This window comes from Manduca sexta, chromosome 17 (genome assembly GCF_014839805.1).
Source record: "Manduca sexta isolate Smith_Timp_Sample1 chromosome 17, JHU_Msex_v1.0, whole genome shotgun sequence".
NCBI classification, from domain to species: domain Eukaryota; kingdom Metazoa; phylum Arthropoda; class Insecta; order Lepidoptera; family Sphingidae; genus Manduca; species Manduca sexta.
Window position 1 is genome coordinate 10,539,189 of NC_051131.1, and position 19,436 is coordinate 10,558,624.

The window sequence follows — 19,436 nt, forward strand, 5'->3', positions numbered from 1 at the left end:
ATGCCGACTCTAATTTTTCAATGTTGCCCGGGTGAATTTTTTCCCTTCTCGTTTCGAAAACTTGTACAATTGTTTTTCTGGATTTCAATTTGACCGTTGTTAAATTTCGACACGTTTATTTGTACGGCTTTTATTGTTATTGCAGTTGAGGTCCAATTTGGTTGAAACAAGCTTTGCAAATTATTATTGCAATGAAACGATGTGCCTAACCGGCGGGGGCGTAGATGTGAAATGAGCCCTGACGTCTCTACAGTAAAATTGAAACGGATTACTGTTTTCACTGATGGGCCGTTCGCGTGACGATGTAATTCGAGAGAACATAATAATTTACATTTTGTCGTTATACATTATAGTACCTTTGTTTTGTTTCAAAACATTAATGAGTTTAACTCATTAAAACAGCAATTACATTATCATAAATAGACTTTATTAACGCTGGAATATTACAGTCAGATTTATTTCGACGTCTTTGTTGATGCTTCTATCTCACCGACTTGTTCTGTTGAGTACACTAAGCCGCTGTATTCGTCTTCATATAGAGTTACTTCAGGTTTCGTGTAATCAAATTCTGGCTCTACTTCTTTTTCGTACTTTTCCTTCTCATGTTTTGGATCGAAGAAGGATACAATTGTGAAGGTGGGTGCAGTACCACCGAATGCTATGCGATGTTGGTGGCTAGTGATAGCTAGGACCGTGCCCGGAGCAGGGTAAGAGCACGATATGTACCTGTTATGGAGATTGATAACCTCGACGCAGTTGGTCCCGCTGCCTCCAATTATACCGTATTTACCTTTACGATTGTACTGAAAGCAAATGTTGTGACAATTATGTTTACCGAGCAAACGAAGGACTTCATTAAGTAGAAAATTAAACTTTACATAGTTTAGAACTTTAGAATTTTTGTAACACAATGAGCCTAAAAAAATATCGTTACATATTACAAGTAAAAGAGATATAAACTGCAGAGTATTACTGTAATTTACATCATCACACTGGACTATTGAAAGTAGGTCACAACTAGAAAAACCGTCACAAATAGGTACACACCGGGATTCTCTGTGTGTTAATCAAGCGTTAATGTGACTCCTAATGAACCCCACCGCGCATTTACATTAGCGCGAAAATATATGGAAAAATGAACGTCATAAATAATTCAGTTAATATTCGTCCTTAATGACATACGGTGAATCCGCACATGTTATGTACTTCAAAGCATTCATCTGAGAGAATTGAGGGATTGTGATTTGATTTCTACAATAGTGGAAATGGCTTGTCGTTACTTTGACGATGTAGATTTGTCACTAAGATGTGTCGGTAAATATCTACCTTCTTTATTCTCTGCACCACTTAAAGGTTAATTGATAAAAAATGTCTCCGGCATCAAGTCCGTCTTTATACCTTTTTGTATATAAAGTTTAATAAAGAAATATATAATTGGATATAAGATTTGCCTCTGACTAAAATGTTACTTGATAATACCTTAGTTTTTCACGAATAACAGAGGTAGGTGTTGTATCGATTTTCCCAAGTTTTTGCAGTTGCATACACCAGCCCAATTAAGGTGGTTCGCAATTATAACAAATGGTGTAATTTTATGATTTCGTTATTAGTTATTGAATATCTTTATTTGAGCGTTACTTTTTTAAATTTAATTTCGCATATTTTACAACTTTACGATATTATACAAATATTATTATAAAGTTAAGGAGATAGTTTGTTTAAACGCGCCAATCTCAAGAACTGCTAAATCGATTTAAAATTTTTTCACTAATAAGAAGACATATGACTCCCGACCTACTTTCTATGCCAGGACAATATTTATCCCGAAAAAAAAAATTCATGCGGTCGAAGCCGCATGTAAAAGCTAGTTAAAGATAAAATAAATAAAAGACCCCAAAACATTTCAAACATTGCAACATGACCCGAAATATGAAAATTACCTGTGACCTTTCTGTTTAGTCGTATTTGAGAAAAACAAACATACAAATTCTGAATACTCCGAAGAGCTACCACGGTCATTAAACTCACTTTAGTATCTATTTAAAAACACTTATATTAGAGGCAATCAGGGAAAAGTTGTAAGTTTGTTTGTAGAGGACAACTACTGAAGCGATTTGATTTGAAACTATTTTTGTTATAGAAAACTAGTATCTACCTTAATGGCAGAGGCTTTATATTAGATGTATATCAGATAGAACCAGGAGCAAGAGATAAGAAATCGAGAGACCCTAAAAACTATATAAACAATTACTTTAAATTAACTCTAAGTAATAAAATATAAGATTCATTTTTTAAAACAAAATAACGATCTCGGTCCACCCAACCGTATTAAAAAAAACATTCTAATACCGCAAATTAGTACAAAATCGTCAAACCGAGTTACACACTCGTAGCAGCAAACACATTTGTCCCTGACAGCCACGGAACATTGCTCTCTAATAATAGAGGTTTACTTTGCGGTAATTGTGTTTTCTAACCAAATATGCGAATTTTGCAACTGTACACGACAGGGTATCGTTAAAATTATATACCAGTTCAATCTGCGGCGAGCGAGCAAACGTGCAATTGTTTCGAGACGACTGGCTCGTGGCACTTCGGTGGAGTGATAATAGAATGCAGTTGCGTTAACGAAATGCTTCTCTTGGTTAAACAATTACCATACAGATCAGTGGACTAATTGTATTAAATACTTTATGGATGTTTAACCTTTTGCATCGATATATATGTACTACGTACTAGATTTGGCGTTCCGAACATTCACTGTGTTCAACTGAATTGAACTGCAATCCATTCAAACTGATTTTAGTATGGTATCAATATTGATGTTACATAAATTCTGGTAAATATTATAATTACTAAACTTTTGAATTAGGTATGGTCAATTATTAAAATAACACTGCTTTATATAGATGTCTAAAGGAAGACACTTACGTCATCAGATCTCCAATATCTACACGCGTATATATATTCCCCGTCGACGTCGGGACGTCGGTTTTGCACTCGTATGACGTTCAATTTCTTCCGCGCCACCAAATCCCACATAGTCAGCCCTTCTGTGGGTTTCCAACTACCAGCGATGCAGTGGTCTCTCTAGTAAAATAATAATGTTTTTTTTATCCAACTGAATAAAAAATCGATGTTTTTATTCCGCTAGATCTTTGGATGCATCATTGCATGACGTACAGTTTACAAAAGTGTTGAAGAATTGCAATTAGTTTCCATGCTATAATACGTTACTAAAAGCTTAATTTATTTCCTGTTTAAATTGTTTCTCCTTTTTTATTCATATCAAAATCCTGACACATGCACACCACATGACTTATTATAACAAACTATCATGCATGTTAAATTAGCAAAATTGACTCCTTTGTCCTTTGTCGTAGGTCGCTTTTCATGTAAATTCAAAATTCCACCTCAGCTGTGCACTATAGTATGGGCTTTGCCAAACCTTATATCAAGCCTCGTCTATCAAACGTCAAAAATAGAAACACGATTTTAATCCGCGTCCGATGTTGAATGGATTGAAATGAAATTGCTGAACTGGAAAGTTCGTTTCGAAGCTTTATACGCTAGAAGCTAATAGCTATTGCTAAAGTTTGCGCGTATTTCTCTTAGTTTATATTTTTAAAAGGATTATCGATTTCATTTTGAGTTGTGAACAATAGACAGGAAATGGGTGAAGAGATTTTTAAATTGTGTTAACTGGTTATGAAGTTCGGTTTAGTTAGGGATAAACTGTTGTTTTATTGTATAAAATTACAATTTGTTGTAGAGATGACAGACTAGGGTTGGATTTAAAGATATTTTTGAAAATCGACTGTGTTGTCATATGTCTCAGTTCGTTTAACAATATTAAACTTTAGGTACAACAAAATAAGAATCATTCTTACCAATAGATGTAGAAATTATGCAGTGATAAAATTTGGCAATTATAAACCCATTTACAAAGATTTTGTGTCTAAATTATCTTCCATTACCAAAGAGATCAATTATTTTCATTCTAAATTTCAACTCAATCAGAAACTCGATAATATCTTGAAATCGATATTAAATCGAGAGGATAACATCATACAAACGATTCAAGTTTAAAAATTGTTGCAAATAATTTCTTGTTACAAATATCATGTCAATTTTCAATGAAGTTTTTACTCAAAAGCAACGTTTTAATTCAACTATGCTCTCATTTATCCGTCCGTTTTTCCCTCCAATCTAGCGCAACACATTTTCCTAAGCGAATTGCGGAAACGCTTTAGCTTAGTTTCTACGTTGTTTTTACGTTCAGTCACCTGTCTATCGTCAATCCCGAGATAATCGTGGTAAAAAACCGTCACTAAACGTTGCCTGATCTATAAATCTAAGAAACCTCGGGCTATAGCTCATATTAAGTATAAGCTGAATCCAGAATTGGCCGTTATTGGCAATAGGCTCGCCAAATCGAAATAAGGGAGCGAACATAAATGGGGGCTCTCTGGTTGCACCTCTGTCTACCCCTTCGGAGATGAAGGCATTGCGTGTTTGTTTACTTTATCTTTTGTAGACTAAGGAGACTATTATAATTAATTTATCTGTAACTTATGTAATTATGTAGAACCAAACAACGATATACACTAAAACAAATATGATATTAACATTGTAATTGATTTCGAAGCTTTATTTGATCTATTTAATGAATTTACTAGTACGTTATGCAAACCGCATGCATGAAAATTACAAAGGCTTCGGCGGTTTTAGTCAATATTTACTTAACAATACGAATTTATGTATTTGTGTCTTGTATTATAATGTAAATTAAGACTAATGTAATCAACAATTGACTGAAGACGACGACCGACAAGAGATGGCATTTCGCAGAAAACCGAGAAAATCTAATATGTGTTGCCGATCTTTGGTAAATAATAATTAAAATTAAAGATATAGAGATAAATTTAATGAAGAATTTAAGGAATGTAGTTCTAACATCGTTGAAAATTGTACAAAAATAAAAAGCAACTTTGGGTACTTGCTATAGACGTCATAGATACGCTGAGCGGCTGTAAACTTATTTGTTTATACTTTTCAGCGTGATTTCAATCAACATAAGTGAAATTCATACTAGGGAATATACTCAAAAATTTCTAGTTACAGCTCGATGATACGTTTCACGTGAAGAACGAGATTTGCGAGTGAAAGTCAAAACAATCAAGTCATAACAAAAACATCATGTAAACCATTTAATTATTTGCCAGATTATGCTATAAAAACGGGATTTTTATTTACTGCTATCATCAATGTACTTATATAGATCTCACAAAATTCTAACCAACCACAAAGGCATAGACCAACAGAGTTATAATATTTCAAACTAAAAACACTTAGTGCCCGCACAATAATAATATTCTTCAAAGGCAAAGAACAAACTATGGACGAACATCAAACTTTGCAACGAGGTACGAGGCACGACTTAGTTGTAGATGAAACACTAAGTTCTACTACGACAAAGGCAGGAGTTTTAATTAAAAACTGCTGTATATGGCTTGCCATACGACCTTGGCATGTTAAATTATAAATGTTGTGTAAAGCGCAACATGGTTTTTTTAACTATTTCAATTTTCCATCGCTATTCATCTGGTGTAGACCAGAAGAATATCGATCTGTTGGCGCCAGTTTCAAGAGCGTATTGATGTAAGGGTTTTAGGATGTAGACTTGTTTCATTCAACCTGTCGCCGTCCACTGCTGAACGTAGGCCTCTCCAAAGGACCGCCAACCATCCCGGTCTTGAGCAACCCACATCCATCCACTATCTGCTGCCATTTTCAAGTCATCGATCCATTGTGTAGTAGAAGTAATTCAAGTTAAATATTATATTTTTAGGCCCTATTTTACAATGTTCTGGTAAATGTTATGAGGCAGTTAACGTATAAGATAGTTAATGCTGAATACATTCTTTTCTTTACCATTTAATTCGGAGCTTGACTTTTGTATTTGTAATAGGTCCTCCCTTTATTTTATTCGATAATAACGCGTTTACTCAGAGACCGTGAAACAGGAGCTATTGGGTAACACTTAAAATGTTTTGTATTGATGTCTGATTGTTTTACTTCTATCTTAACGTTATGTAAATTGTGACAGTTTTCTTGTGAGAAACGTTCTTCAATATTTAAAATAAAGGTTCAAGAACGACATTTATGATAGTGTTAAAACTAACAAATAACTCACATTAAGGTCAATGCTATCGCTGCAAATGTTGACCCCTTCGAAAGTCATCACACAACCGACTTGGCATCTCGTATCCCAAATCTGGAATAGATTTTTAAAATCAGATTTTTAAAGTAAACGCTGTAATATCTGAACGTGTTTGAAATTTGGCACACGAATGTCCCTTTTTATCCCGATTATTTGATTCGATGGGAAATAACAGATTATAGTTCATCTGATTTTTAAATTGATGATGCTGACTTCGTACAGGTGCTATGAATCACTACAGTTAGAAATCTTGGTTACGAGAAATGCTATTGACGCGAGCGACACCTAATTAAGAAATACGAACCCAACACAATATTTAAGATAAAAGTCTTTATGCGTAGTTATAAAAAATTACAAAGGACTTCTGTTCGACACAACCGCAGAACAAATATTGGTGGATTGAATTTTCTTGCTTTATAGTAATCTACCCACTAGTTCACATAGACAAAACTACGTAGCTAATTACATATTTCATCTCAGTTCTATGTACATTACTAATCTCTCTAACTTGAACACGACGTCTCATAGCGGTTTTCATTTACTAGCATTTCTCTTTTATATAATACAAAGGTACGTATTATAACTTCTACATTAATACTAGCTGTGACGAACAAGTGGCATTCGTAATTTGAATATTAAAGCACAAGTATCTCTTTGCATCCCGCACTTCAAACTGAACAGTCATCAGAACTATGCGGGAATGCGCGCTACCTCATAATATCCATTACACACGAGATAGTATTCTTTGTGGGTACGTTGTAAAAAGGAGCGCTTAATAAATAATTTGAGCAGTTTAACCGCTGAGCGAAATATTTTAATCTCGACAGAGATGCTTTGTGTCTGTTCGCGGTCGTTGTCCGCGATGTTTTATTCAAACCGTGTTTACAAGTAGTGAGTTTAGTTACTCGCCACACGTACTCGCACTGTCAGCGGATATGTAGACATTTATAGGTCGACGACTGTTATTTGTGGCCACATAACACTGTTACAGCACTGCTCAGTTACATTTTGTATTAGCGGAATGGAATTCTGCAGTGAGATGTAGTTTGCGTCGTCGAGTTCTCGGGAGTTGGGAATGTGATTGTACTTTTCATAATGTCGTTCGCCGCAATTATCATAAAGGTTTTTAGTATTCTCTTAATACGTATGTGTTTTGTAAAAGTTTAAGTCTTTTTGGAATATTACTTTTTAAAATACAATGTTGTCTTTAACATAATAGATTCAATAGTGAAAAGCATATTCGTATACATTATAAATAGTCAAATGAGAACTTTTCACTCGCCATTGTAAGCCTTTTCTTATCAAGTTCCCTTAGTTATTGATGAGACAAAAACGGCTTACAAAACATTACTGAAATTAAAAGACTATTTCTCTTTTATAATTTTAACCACAAGTCGACCATCCCACGACACTACCCTGTGTAAACGAAGCATGCACAAGTAATTCTCAGTTAATAGGCGTGACGGCGACTAAACTACATAGAGCTCTGTGTTTTGTCAAATGTTCTGTTTTAGTTTTTTAAAACATTACCTCTGGCGAAGGTGGGCGGAGCAAAATGCCACTGTATATTCTAGCTTTTTAAATTAAAAAGTTTATTTCTGAAAAGAATATGAGCTGCCTTACACCGCAAAGCACTAAAGTGGCAAATATTTATAGCGAACTCTTTGGAGATTTTAAATTAAAATTGTTGGATGATGAGAAATTGTGTAACACTAAATTAATTCGTAATGATTGAAATAGATCGCAAAGGACTGATAGATGCTGTGTGGTTAGGAACGAAAATTAGCTAGACAACCATCACCCCATTAGAGATTCATATACTTAAGTTTATCTGTCTTGTTTTCATCGTATCACGGTAAAGTGGCTTTACTGCCTTTGTTTTCGCGTGAAAATATGTTACAACGTAAAAACTGATATTGCAACTAATTTTATAACTTTTCATGTTGAATTTATTTGTTATACGTAGAACTAAGTTTGCCGGCATCATGATTGTTCATCGGCAGTGTTTTGATATAATAATTTACCTTAATTACCTTGTCACACCAATTACTTTTTTTTAGTTAAGTATATTACATTTACTCTACTTGATAAATTTGTAAACACAATTAATTTCAATCCTCAATTCGTACGTATCAACCATTTTGTTTAGAAACTTTTTATCACAAACCTCCATGCAAAATTAATAACTAACCCTTAAATTATCCGATACTCACCCTTAAAGTATTGTCCCAAGCGCCGCTCGCGAACATATAAGGCCTCTGTTTGTGACACCGGAGCGCGCACACTTGCCCAGAGTGCATTCGCTGTAACTTTTTCGGTATAAACTGTAGACGAAGTTTGTGCACTTTGTACGTTAAACACGCCTGCAAAAAACAAGAAATAGCTTTTATTTGAATGTGTTTTTAATATCTGTAAATGAAGCTTTGTTATTATGATGTCACATGTTGTTTGTTATTTTGTGCATAATTACAGCTGAGAAGAATTAGCTAAATGGATTCGTAATTTATCGGTAGTAATATTTAATGAAATAATTTTATCCTATACATATAGTTGGCTGGATGAGATCACTCTTAGCGATAAGACTTGTTACATTAGCTACAGTTAATAACGACGCTTGAAAGGCAATAATATCTAAGCGACAATCCGTAAGCTTTTGAGTAAGGCGATTCAAAGTTTTGATTTTTATAATAAAATTCGAAACAAATAAACTATTTACTTTATAAAAATAAAATCCTAAAATATAAAAATTGTCCTAGTAATACAAAACCTAGATCAAATGACGCAGAAAAGTCTGCCAATTCCAAATATACATGACTCAATATTTGTCGCTTAGACATGATTGCATTCCAAGCGTCGATAGGTATGTACCTAAGGGGATTTTTTTTTCTTTTACTTGTGTAACTTTCAATAAAGAGTAATTTATCTACCTAAAATTTGTGACGGTGAGACAAGAGGGTCCTTATCTTTATGTGCCTGAAATACGCTTCGTAAGGAATTTAAGGATTGATGCATCTTCTTTCAATATTCGGAATTAAAGGCGTATGCTTATTTATAAAATTGATGTATGTTATATGATTGAATAAATTGTTATCCTACTAGCTTCAGCTCGCGGCTTTGCGTATAAGGCCTTATTGTAATAAATAGCATTCTAAGATAATGTAACTTTTCCTTAGTTAAATAAATTTCACTATCTACGCATTAATTCCAGTTCTAATTAGTAAGAATGCTAAAATTATCAAAAACGTAAGCCATTAATCATTACAAATCTTATAAAGAGGAAAAGGTTTGTGATTTTTTCTTATAGGAGCCAATCTATGGAACTACTGAACCGATTTTGAAAATTCTATTAAACATAATAGTTTAAACAAGAAAACAAATCCACAATACGTTTACATCCTAATTCTATTCCCCATGCTAATTCGGAATTACCCATATAGGCATATAAATATCCTTTAGTATGTTACTGAGAGTACTTGCCTAGACAGAGTAAGAGATTGCCACTTCACTCCACCATAAATATTCCGTCTACAACATTCATCAGCATGAAACGGGACCGCGATGTTTACCTGCCAATCTTAACGTCAATTTCATATATTAAACACGTGATACGGAGTTTTCTGTTTTGTCTCAGATTTTTATAATTGACATATTTTGGCTCATATATAGTTAGAAGTGAATGGTTCACAGGATGGCTTTTTTGCGAGTTTAAGTCGTATAGCATCAACCTTAGCGTTCGTTTTCATTGATATGTAGTGTTAATGTGTTAAAGGTAACTATATCAGGTAAAAACACATGCTAAGATTATAAAAGACTAGCTTTTGCCTGCGACTTCGCCCGCGTGACAAAGTTTATCCGAGATAAAAAGCAGCCTACAGCACTCAAGAGTAATGTTACTTCTTATTGGTAAAAAAGAAACAAAATCAGTTCCATAGTTCCTTCGATTATCACATTCAAAGAAAGCAACTTTCCAACTTTATATATTAGTTTATATACATACAATATTTTTGCATAAAGATGTAGCTGTTTCTTATTTAAATATGGTATCATCGGCACCACGTTGGTGTTTTCCTCATCACCCATTTCAATACGCCCCCAGCGTTCCTGTCAACTCATACTTGACAAGATAACAAATGACATGATGGGCCTAACGCAACCTGTCAATACATATTGGTATCCGCTTCCAAATAATTCGTAATGGTGAAAACGTTATGAAAGTAATACAATTCAATACATATTTATGAAAGAATGTTAAAGGATATTTGAATTGCGTCTTTATTTTTGAACCAATTCAATAACAAGCTACATCATATTTAGTGGTTAATGTATCTTTGTATGATAATTTAGGGTAGAATTATTAGTCATAAAACCGCCAACTTGCCTATCCGCCATTTTCAACAAACGCCGCAATCGTTTTTTTTTTTTTTCTATCTTAAATATGAACCAATGAGGTCAAAGTTTATTTTGACATACTTACAAATGAGTTATTATGTTTGTTTTATTCTCGAAATCGGATTAAAGATTAAGATTCAGATTTATCATTAAAACGACTATAATTCTATATGGAATAAACATTTTATTTTCCAATGGCAACAAGATTGCTCTCTTATGTGGAATGAAAATACCAATGTTAATTCTACACCCACGATTAATCAAACCTTTCAAACGATAAGCCCACATTTATGTTATCGCTAACGATTTGAATATTTACTTGCAAAGCTAAACAATCTACATTTTACATCAATCAAATAAATAAATGCAAATGAAACCGCAAGCAAATTCATACAATCGTTCCACAGCTCGTGAAATCTGGAGCCTTGACCAAAAACCCACATTGAAAGGATCAAGGACTACAGGCATCCCATAAAACCGATGCAGCAATGTTAAATTTATTACAGCAATAAACCGAGATTAGGCCGTAACATTTTATTAGAGGTTTGGAACGTTCCACGCACACCTATAAGTCGTATGCGGTTTCAAATTATTTACATTTAACTTTGAATCTCGCTGTTACAAAGCCGATTGTTAACGTTTCTGCGGATTATATACGATATGTAAGGTAATACGGCTATTAGGCGTCTGGGATGGTTTAATTCGCTATCGTCTAGGTCATTTGATGTTGAAAATGATCCAACCGAGGTGATTGGCCTTAGCTTGTTTACTAAAACTAGATATCAATTTTGATGTATATTACAGTTGTTTTGTTTCTGCGACCTGTTTAGACAGAACCTTAAAGTACTTTGGACATATCGCCAGATGTGAACCAGAAAACCTGGAAAAGCAGCTTATGGTTGGAAAGTTGGAAGGGAAGAGACCAAGAAGACGAAACCCCAAAAGATAGACCAGAATTCAAGTGCGTTGAATGTTTCCATCAAGACAGCATTTCATCAGGCAAAAGACCGAAGCCGGTGGAGAAATATCACAATGAAAATTATTGAGAGTCACGATCGTCAATAGTGAGGGACCAACTGGAGAGAGAGATTGTCTTCAAAGGCCGATTTAGGCATTCACGTATACAAGTTATAAAATTGCATCTATAGGACTAAACAATTTGCCAAATAGTAACAATATTAAATTTCTAGTGTTTAATCTTTTCGCTAAATATGTATGAAGTTTTTTTTATAAATTCTTGCAGGAATACGTAAATCACAATGTATATTGACACTTGACCTTTGCTATCCTTAGGGATGATGAGTTAGTTCAAAGCGTATTTCTCGAGTTAGCGGAAAGCTTGACCTGTTAATAAAGTCAAGCGAGCGATAATTTAATATGAGTTTGCCTGAGGGTATAACCAGTTGTTGCGTAGTTCTACGAGGCAATGTATAACATACAATGAAATTGATATGGAATTATTAAAGTCGATAAAATGCATCGTTTGTTGTAGTCCTTTATTATACACTGTAAGGCAATTTTCACAATACGTTACATAATCAAATGCATTTTTTTTCGAATAAAAATTTACAATACTCAAACCGTAGATGTAAAACTAAAAATTGTAAGTTTCGGAAAAAATGTATATCGATAAATATATTATATCGATAAAATATTTTTTATTTAGCAAGACCTAACTACTATTCTAAGAGAATTCGTCGAAACAGTAACATCAAACTTTTAGTCAATACAGTCACGCAGCCCCGGTATTCGCACTAAACTACAAAATAATAAAAAAAATATATCACATCATGAAACGGAACACACTTGGCGAAAAGTGGGTGCCCCGGCTGCACCGCTACCTACCCTTTCGAGGATAACGGCGTGATGTGTGTGTGTGTGTGTGTGTGTGTTATAGTTAATCAACAGACATTCCAAACCACACTACACTCATAAAATTGTTTATTTACTTAACATTATTCGTCCCTTAAAAAAACCATCGACTCAGACAATTACCAACTCAAAGTACCTTCACATTAAGATAAATTTTATTGGCACATAAACAAACGTGTCTAAAAAGGAATAAAGTATCCAATGAGCATAAATTTCGTGATCCTTGTTTAAATCACTTTACTACATGTAGTTTCTATTTTTATTGCGGCATGCATATTCAACATCTAATTATGCACTCATATATCTTTTTAGAAAGTTACTATGTACGTTTTATCACCTATTCCGTTTGATGGTTTTCAGTCAGTTTATAGATATACTTATTACTAACTCTAAAGGGCGACAGATAGGCAAGTAGTATACCTGTAGTTTGTATATCTGTCTATGCGTTTATAAAGGAGAATGAATGACAAATTATGTAATAAAAAATAGCATATTTAGCAATAGTATGATGGATATTAGACGTAAGTTCTAAATCCGTCAACTCTCACCAGTTTAAGAACCTTGAAAAAACTCATACACATTTGGTTAGTTTATGAATATTTGTTTAGTTTTATTGTGCTATGTATTTATTAGTGGCGGAGTGTCAATATAACATGGTTCCTACCGGTTACCCTTTCGTAATTTATATAAAATCTTATAATCATTAAAACATTTCCAGACCGCATTTATGCATATTTCTAATTTGTATCGTGTTCCTTTTAGGGAAATTTCACTCATCGCCACTGGTATTTATGATCTACATTCTACAACACTTCAAAATCATTAAATCCAAATTTCTAACAATAAATGCAAATACATGCAAGAAGCATTGAACCTAAAATACTAAATGACAAAGGAAGCACAACGTTATGACGTCATAAATCAATAGATATTTCAAAACACAGACCTCTTGAGTCTCCATATCGTAAACTTTTATGGAAGCGTCGCCGTATCCAACTATCATCTTGGTTTGATCATAGGACAATCCCAGAGATAACGCCGGCGACCGCTCTGCGATGTAAAATAAAAACTTTCCTAAATAGTTTCAGAACGAGTTTATTGTTACAAAAATTGTGTTACCGACACGTAACGCTCTTATAAACTTACAATCGATTTTCTTGACTCTTGCGAACTAGGTTACTTTTTAAATATTATCTCACTTTTTTTTAAATGTGAAAGTTTGAGAAAATATTTGGATGATTGTTTGTCTGGATGTTTGTTAGAAGTAAATACAGAAACATCTGAACAGATTTGGATGTAATTTGGTAATACGTGGACCATGTTCTTGACATAAGCTTTTTATTATACTAATTGCTTCCGTGCAAAGTAAATGGATTCTTAATACATTTTATTTTGAATATACGACGCTATGAATCGCTACAAATGGTTTAGGCACTGTTGGAACGAAAAAGACTTTTAACATGAGCGAAGTCGCGAACAACATCTAGTTATCAAACAATTTTGTTAATATTGTGGGATTTAGCATGAGATCCTCTTAATATATTATATACCATACATTCAAAAGTGTCTTTTAATGTACATAATAATCGTAGTACTATTTATTATGGTATACTTATCTACATTACAAAAGTAGATACTTTTAGGATGCGAAAGGCAGATAAAATAAGAATACTACTAAGCAAAAATATGAGTACATTACTAAACAAACGGCATTTACGGAAACTGCCCTATATACATAACACGTAACCAACGTGGAATTTCAATTTGCAATCGATATAGTATTTAAATTCCCAAGACAGACGTAAACATAATTTATTTTACATTATAATTCCCCTAACTTTGTCTAGTATTTTTATTGTATTAGAACTACTATTCTAATTAAAATGTCCTCTAGGTCTATGTCTGACGGCCTTAATTAGATTCTGGCTGTTTCAAAATTGTAGAGAAAATAAATAACTATACAAAACTAAGTTAAATACATATTCTTTATATATTAAGATGATGCTGATGGCAAAGTAGCATGGATTTTTCCAGAATTTAGCTCGTAATGGTGTTATAGTGACTAGCATAAGCACTACATTGATAATGATTTATGTCTACGCGAATATTTGGTATTATAATTTAAAAAAAAAATACAGATATTTTCTCTATATAAATTTTATTTCTCAGGAACGCCAGGAATAGAAATTAGACAAATTTATCGCGAAAACATCGGTAAAGTAGTCTTATTTCAATCTCTACATTGATATTTATAACGTGGATCAAAACGCGAGGCGATTTTTTGTTTCGTATGAAAAGGGGTATTTTTACTTCGCAGCTGATATGATAAATTATTTATTTATGAAACTCAAATCGCAACTAAATGATCTATAACTGATTGATCTCTACATCAATGCATTTCGAGAGCGCACTGCCCACGTATAATAACCGGTAAACAACTTGAGCACATTACTGCGTAGTGGAAAAATTCTTGTACTGCAGTGCAAACTATGTGTATATACCTATATACAAATAAAATTTCAACCTTTAAAAGTGGCTTAAGTTGTTTGCTGTCTATTATGCGTAAAGCTAAGCGTGGTTTATAATAAATTTTATCAAAATATACTTATGATTTTGCCCGAAAAGTAAGCTTATGTAGGCGACTCTGTCAACGTAAAGTTCCTCATAATAAAATCCCATTTAAACGTACTTTTCGAGTTAAATATGTGTTATACAAATGAATGGGTCATTTTATTTTAGGGCAATGGTCCACCAGCCAAGCTTTACTCAAATCAAAATAATTCTTCATACTTGATTTTGTTAAAAACACCGAAATATCTTTAATAGTATTATATTATGATACTTGCGCGTTATAAATGGCGTGGAATACGAGGATATGCCAGGACTGCCGTAGAACTGCATGTTGAGAGTCTCCAGCACCGGGTCCGCTTTAATACAATACGCCGGCGGGTCATCTAATGGCGCGTCTATCTGTATATTCAACAGTTTCAAATGTTATAAAACTTGCTTTGCTCTATTGTAAAATTATTACATAACTCACGATATTGCAGAACTTCGTACAGAATATGATAGAGCTGTGTTAACTCAGTGCTAAAATAAATGAAACTTCATGGTAGCAAATTTAATATACCCGTATTAAAATCCTGGATCAAAAAAGAAGTAGCCAAAGTATGAAAATAAATTTACAAATTTTGAGTTATAAAAAATTATCTTATTCTTAATTCGAATTTCTCCAATTTAACCTATAAATTCGATCACAAGTGATGACAAACAAATTGTTGTTGATAAAGTTTTTCCTATTAAATTACTCCCACCTTCGCAAAAGGAAAAACCTTAAACCCAACGAATAAACACAAAAACAAAATACATTTGGTATTTCAATCCTGTACACAGCACCATCCATACAAGAAGCGTAGCAAACTCTTTCTTCACACGTGCTGTATTCGATAGAATATACTGGTTTTGGAGGAAACTGGATGTTGCGAAGCGTACAAAGCACTGTTCCAGTACTTCCGTGACGCATCTGAAATAAACGTTAAGTTGTTTTACATTGTTAGTATCAAGATTTTATAGTATTCATATCTTTTTTCGTTGTCAGTTAGTTGGTGTGGGCAGTAGAGCAGGAAATTAAAATTCCAGGTCGGGCAACACTATGTGATTTTTCTAACATGATTTGCCCTGGACTGGAACCATCAGATTACTGCCTCGGTGGCCTAGTTGTATTGCGGCAGGACACCGCTTTGAGGTCCCGGGTTCGATTTCGAATTGGATCACAGTGATATTCCATGTCTTTGCTAGAAAGAACACAGGCGAAAAGTAGGTTCCCTGATAACTTTGCCTACCATTTCAGGAAGTGGGGTGATGTAAGCAAAAGTCTATGATTTGCGTATCCTAGAAATGAAATCGAACGCACAATCTTCGTTTTATACTCGACATTCGCGAATACAATAAATATACAAATTAAGGCATTAAAGCATTCATATATATTTCAGCAGAAACTTAAATTGACACGATATTTCACGGAAATATTGAGTTAGAGATGAATAAGGTTCAAAAAACGACGCAAAGTTGTACTAAATGCCTGCTAAAATCAAGCAATTTTCGAGTCGAATGACTAGGTACTTACAATTAGGTCTTGGAGTTATAGACCTTTACGTAACTTAATTTAACTTAGTAATTACTTGTGCTTGCGTCCAGACTTTTTGTGTTATTTTATTCTCGCCTTCCTTCGTTATAAAATTTACTAACTCAAAACTAGTATTAAAGAACTCAAATATATTAAAATCTAGATAACCTATATATTTTACCTACTTGATAAGTAATTCGGTTGTAGAGATATTCTATAAGCTCTCATAGTTTCGCAAAATGATTAACCCATGTCCATACAGGCTTGTCCTGCGAATATTAATTATATCCCAGATAGAAGATACCTAATATCATGTATTATATACATAGCGTAGTTATAGAGAATCAATCAAGCTTTAGAAGCAGAAATGTTCGCGTAAGGGGAATATTAGCAGATTCCATTGCTCCATATACCCCAGAGAGACTTAACACAGACATAATTCGTCTTCACAATTGCGAACAATTTAATTAGACAAAGAAAAAGTTTGAGTCAGTTGGCCTGCGGATGAGAGAATGTAATAAATACGTTTTCGTGTATATTGCGTTAATTTTTTAGGTTAGATTAGGACTTGTGTGTTTCTAGGTATGAATCTGATTTTAGTTATGATTAATGATACAATCTAATTGTGTTATGCTTACTGTACCTACTTAATTATCAATTTCCGCATAGTAATATTTAACAAATTTGAAATTTCATCGAGAATAAACACAACGCAAAACATTGCTAAGAATTGCAAGAACCTCTTTAATATTCATACAAATCGCATCTACCTGAATCATGCCAGATGAATGGCCGACGATAACATGGGCTCCGTTAGGGGAATACTCCAACGCAGTTATGAACCCCGATTCTGAGAAATACCATCTATTATACAAGGTTTTATTCGGTGTGCCTTTTAAGAAAATATTGTGATTATTTTGAAGCCATGCGTATTTGTTCCGTTCTCTCAATACACCACGATAGTACATCGGGTACCATGTTTTGCGAATCTCTTCACTATTGTAAGCATATTCTATGTTTTCCGCGAATTCGGTCAGGATTTCCGTTTCGTCACCCATAGTCATAACCAACTAGATTTTTGTACAGAACACAAGAGAGGGTATTTTTTTTATTTATACTAATGAGTCAGTAAATTAATTATTTATTAATACTCCCATTATTAACCGCCTCGAAGGCGTAGTTGTAATTCAGTACAACGGTAGTGCGGAGATCTCGGGTTCAACTCCGATTCGAGTTTGTATTAATAACAAAATATATTCATGTATAATTGCAATGCACAGATTTTATTACCTCTACTGGTATGACGATAAAGTCGACACAATTCTGGGTAAATATAGCATAAAAATACGGCTCATTAGGCCCAAACAATTACCTGGATCAAGCCCGAAGAATGGCCAACAACAATATATTCTCCCCCAGGAGAATACTCCATACAACAAATAAATCCACATTCTGACAAATAGTTCAACTTAAACAGTGTCTCATTCGCTGTGTCCTTGAAGAATCTATGCCGATTGTCGCGTAACCAGGCCGCGTCGGTTACACTGAGCCTTTTCTGGGTAAAAGATACAAATGAAGTTTTCCCGCCTTCCTCTTCGCGGGCCAATTGCTTTTTTATGCGTTCCTTGTATTCCTTCACGAACACTGTTATATCCGATTCGCTTTCAGATAAATTGAAACGGCTGTACGTAGATATATTGTAGATGCTGGTCGTCATTTTGTTTTATGGAAATTATTGTAATAGAAAATATTTATTTCGAGCAAAACAATGGTTGAGGTTTCCATATATATTATAATTCTCTTTGGGTTGAGGTTGATTATTTTCGTTTTGAATAAAAACTCTTTATTTAGAATTGATAGGTACCTTAATATAAATTCTCTTTCGGTGTCCATGTAGGTAACTAATTAGATTGAACTCCTTGGTTCTTTAATTTATTTATATATAACACAAGTTTAATCTTACCTTGTGTACCAGCGTTCAAGCAAACACTTCATAAATATTTGTTATATTGGATTGTATCAATAATTAGTAAAATGTTATTTGTAAGTGTACTTATGTACTACTTACAAACTTTTTTCCAAATAAATAATAAAAAAAATAAGTACCCACGTTTATCATACATAAACATAAGTATTGTATACATACATCTTGGTCACTGAGGGTCGGCCGAACATAAATACGTAGGTAAGTCAAAATGAGCGAATGAAATTAGGACCACGACGCTATAAAGCTTAGACCTAGGTACTCCTCTAACTTCACGGTACACCTTGATCGGTAATAATTGTTAACAAAAAATATGTATTAATTTTTTTATGTTATTAGGTATTTATTTTGCTAAGTTTTACCTATGTACTGCTGCTGCAGGAATCCAAAGATTATAACTACTGTTCCTAAATTTTACGAGCATCTTAATTCTAAAATTCTAACCATCTACTCCAATTACCTGGGTGTTTCGTCTCATGGTATTATGTTAGGGGGCGAGGCTAACGCCATAACGGGTACAAACTCCTGTCTCAAGGCTCTTATTAAAAAAAGAAAACACACTATGGCTTTGCCGAACTCGGGATTCGAACGTGAGAACGCAGAGCGATGTCGTAGGTACAGACCGCGCATGCAATACAATATAAATTTTAGGCTACAACGTTAAATAATGTTCTAAATTCATCTTATAATAACAGTCTTTCGAATAAAACAGTTTTCAATCCTATCGCCTTTCTACTTTTTCTGAAAATCAGCTTCAAATTAGCAAATGCCTTAATGTAAACTCAAACGCGACGCGTTGAAGTGTTAATATACCGTAATATGGTACATTTACCTTATATGGG

The 19,436-nt window shown here is 33.8% G+C and overlaps 1 protein-coding gene across 2 annotated transcripts; it reads right to left on the reverse strand.

The window, feature by feature from the left end:
- Window positions 1-405: 405 nt before the first annotated feature.
- LOC115455923 lies at window positions 406-18,411 on the reverse strand. Of its 2 annotated transcripts, none has more exons than XM_030184735.2 (8): window positions 17,983-18,411; window positions 15,852-16,007; window positions 15,331-15,454; window positions 13,431-13,534; window positions 8,437-8,586; window positions 6,197-6,277; window positions 2,932-3,090; window positions 406-803 (listed from the first exon to the last, which is right to left on the reverse strand). In XM_030184735.2, the coding sequence occupies exons 1-8, from the start codon at window positions 18,325-18,327 to the stop codon at window positions 456-458; spliced, it is 1,467 nt and encodes a 488-aa protein (XP_030040595.1). In that variant the 5' UTR covers window positions 18,328-18,411; the 3' UTR covers window positions 406-455. The 2 variants fall into 2 exon arrangements, with proteins under 2 accessions (XP_030040595.1, XP_030040601.1); XM_030184741.2 differs by lacking the exon at window positions 17,983-18,411 and adding an exon at window positions 17,381-17,807.
- Between the last annotated feature and the right edge of the window lie 1,025 nt (window positions 18,412-19,436).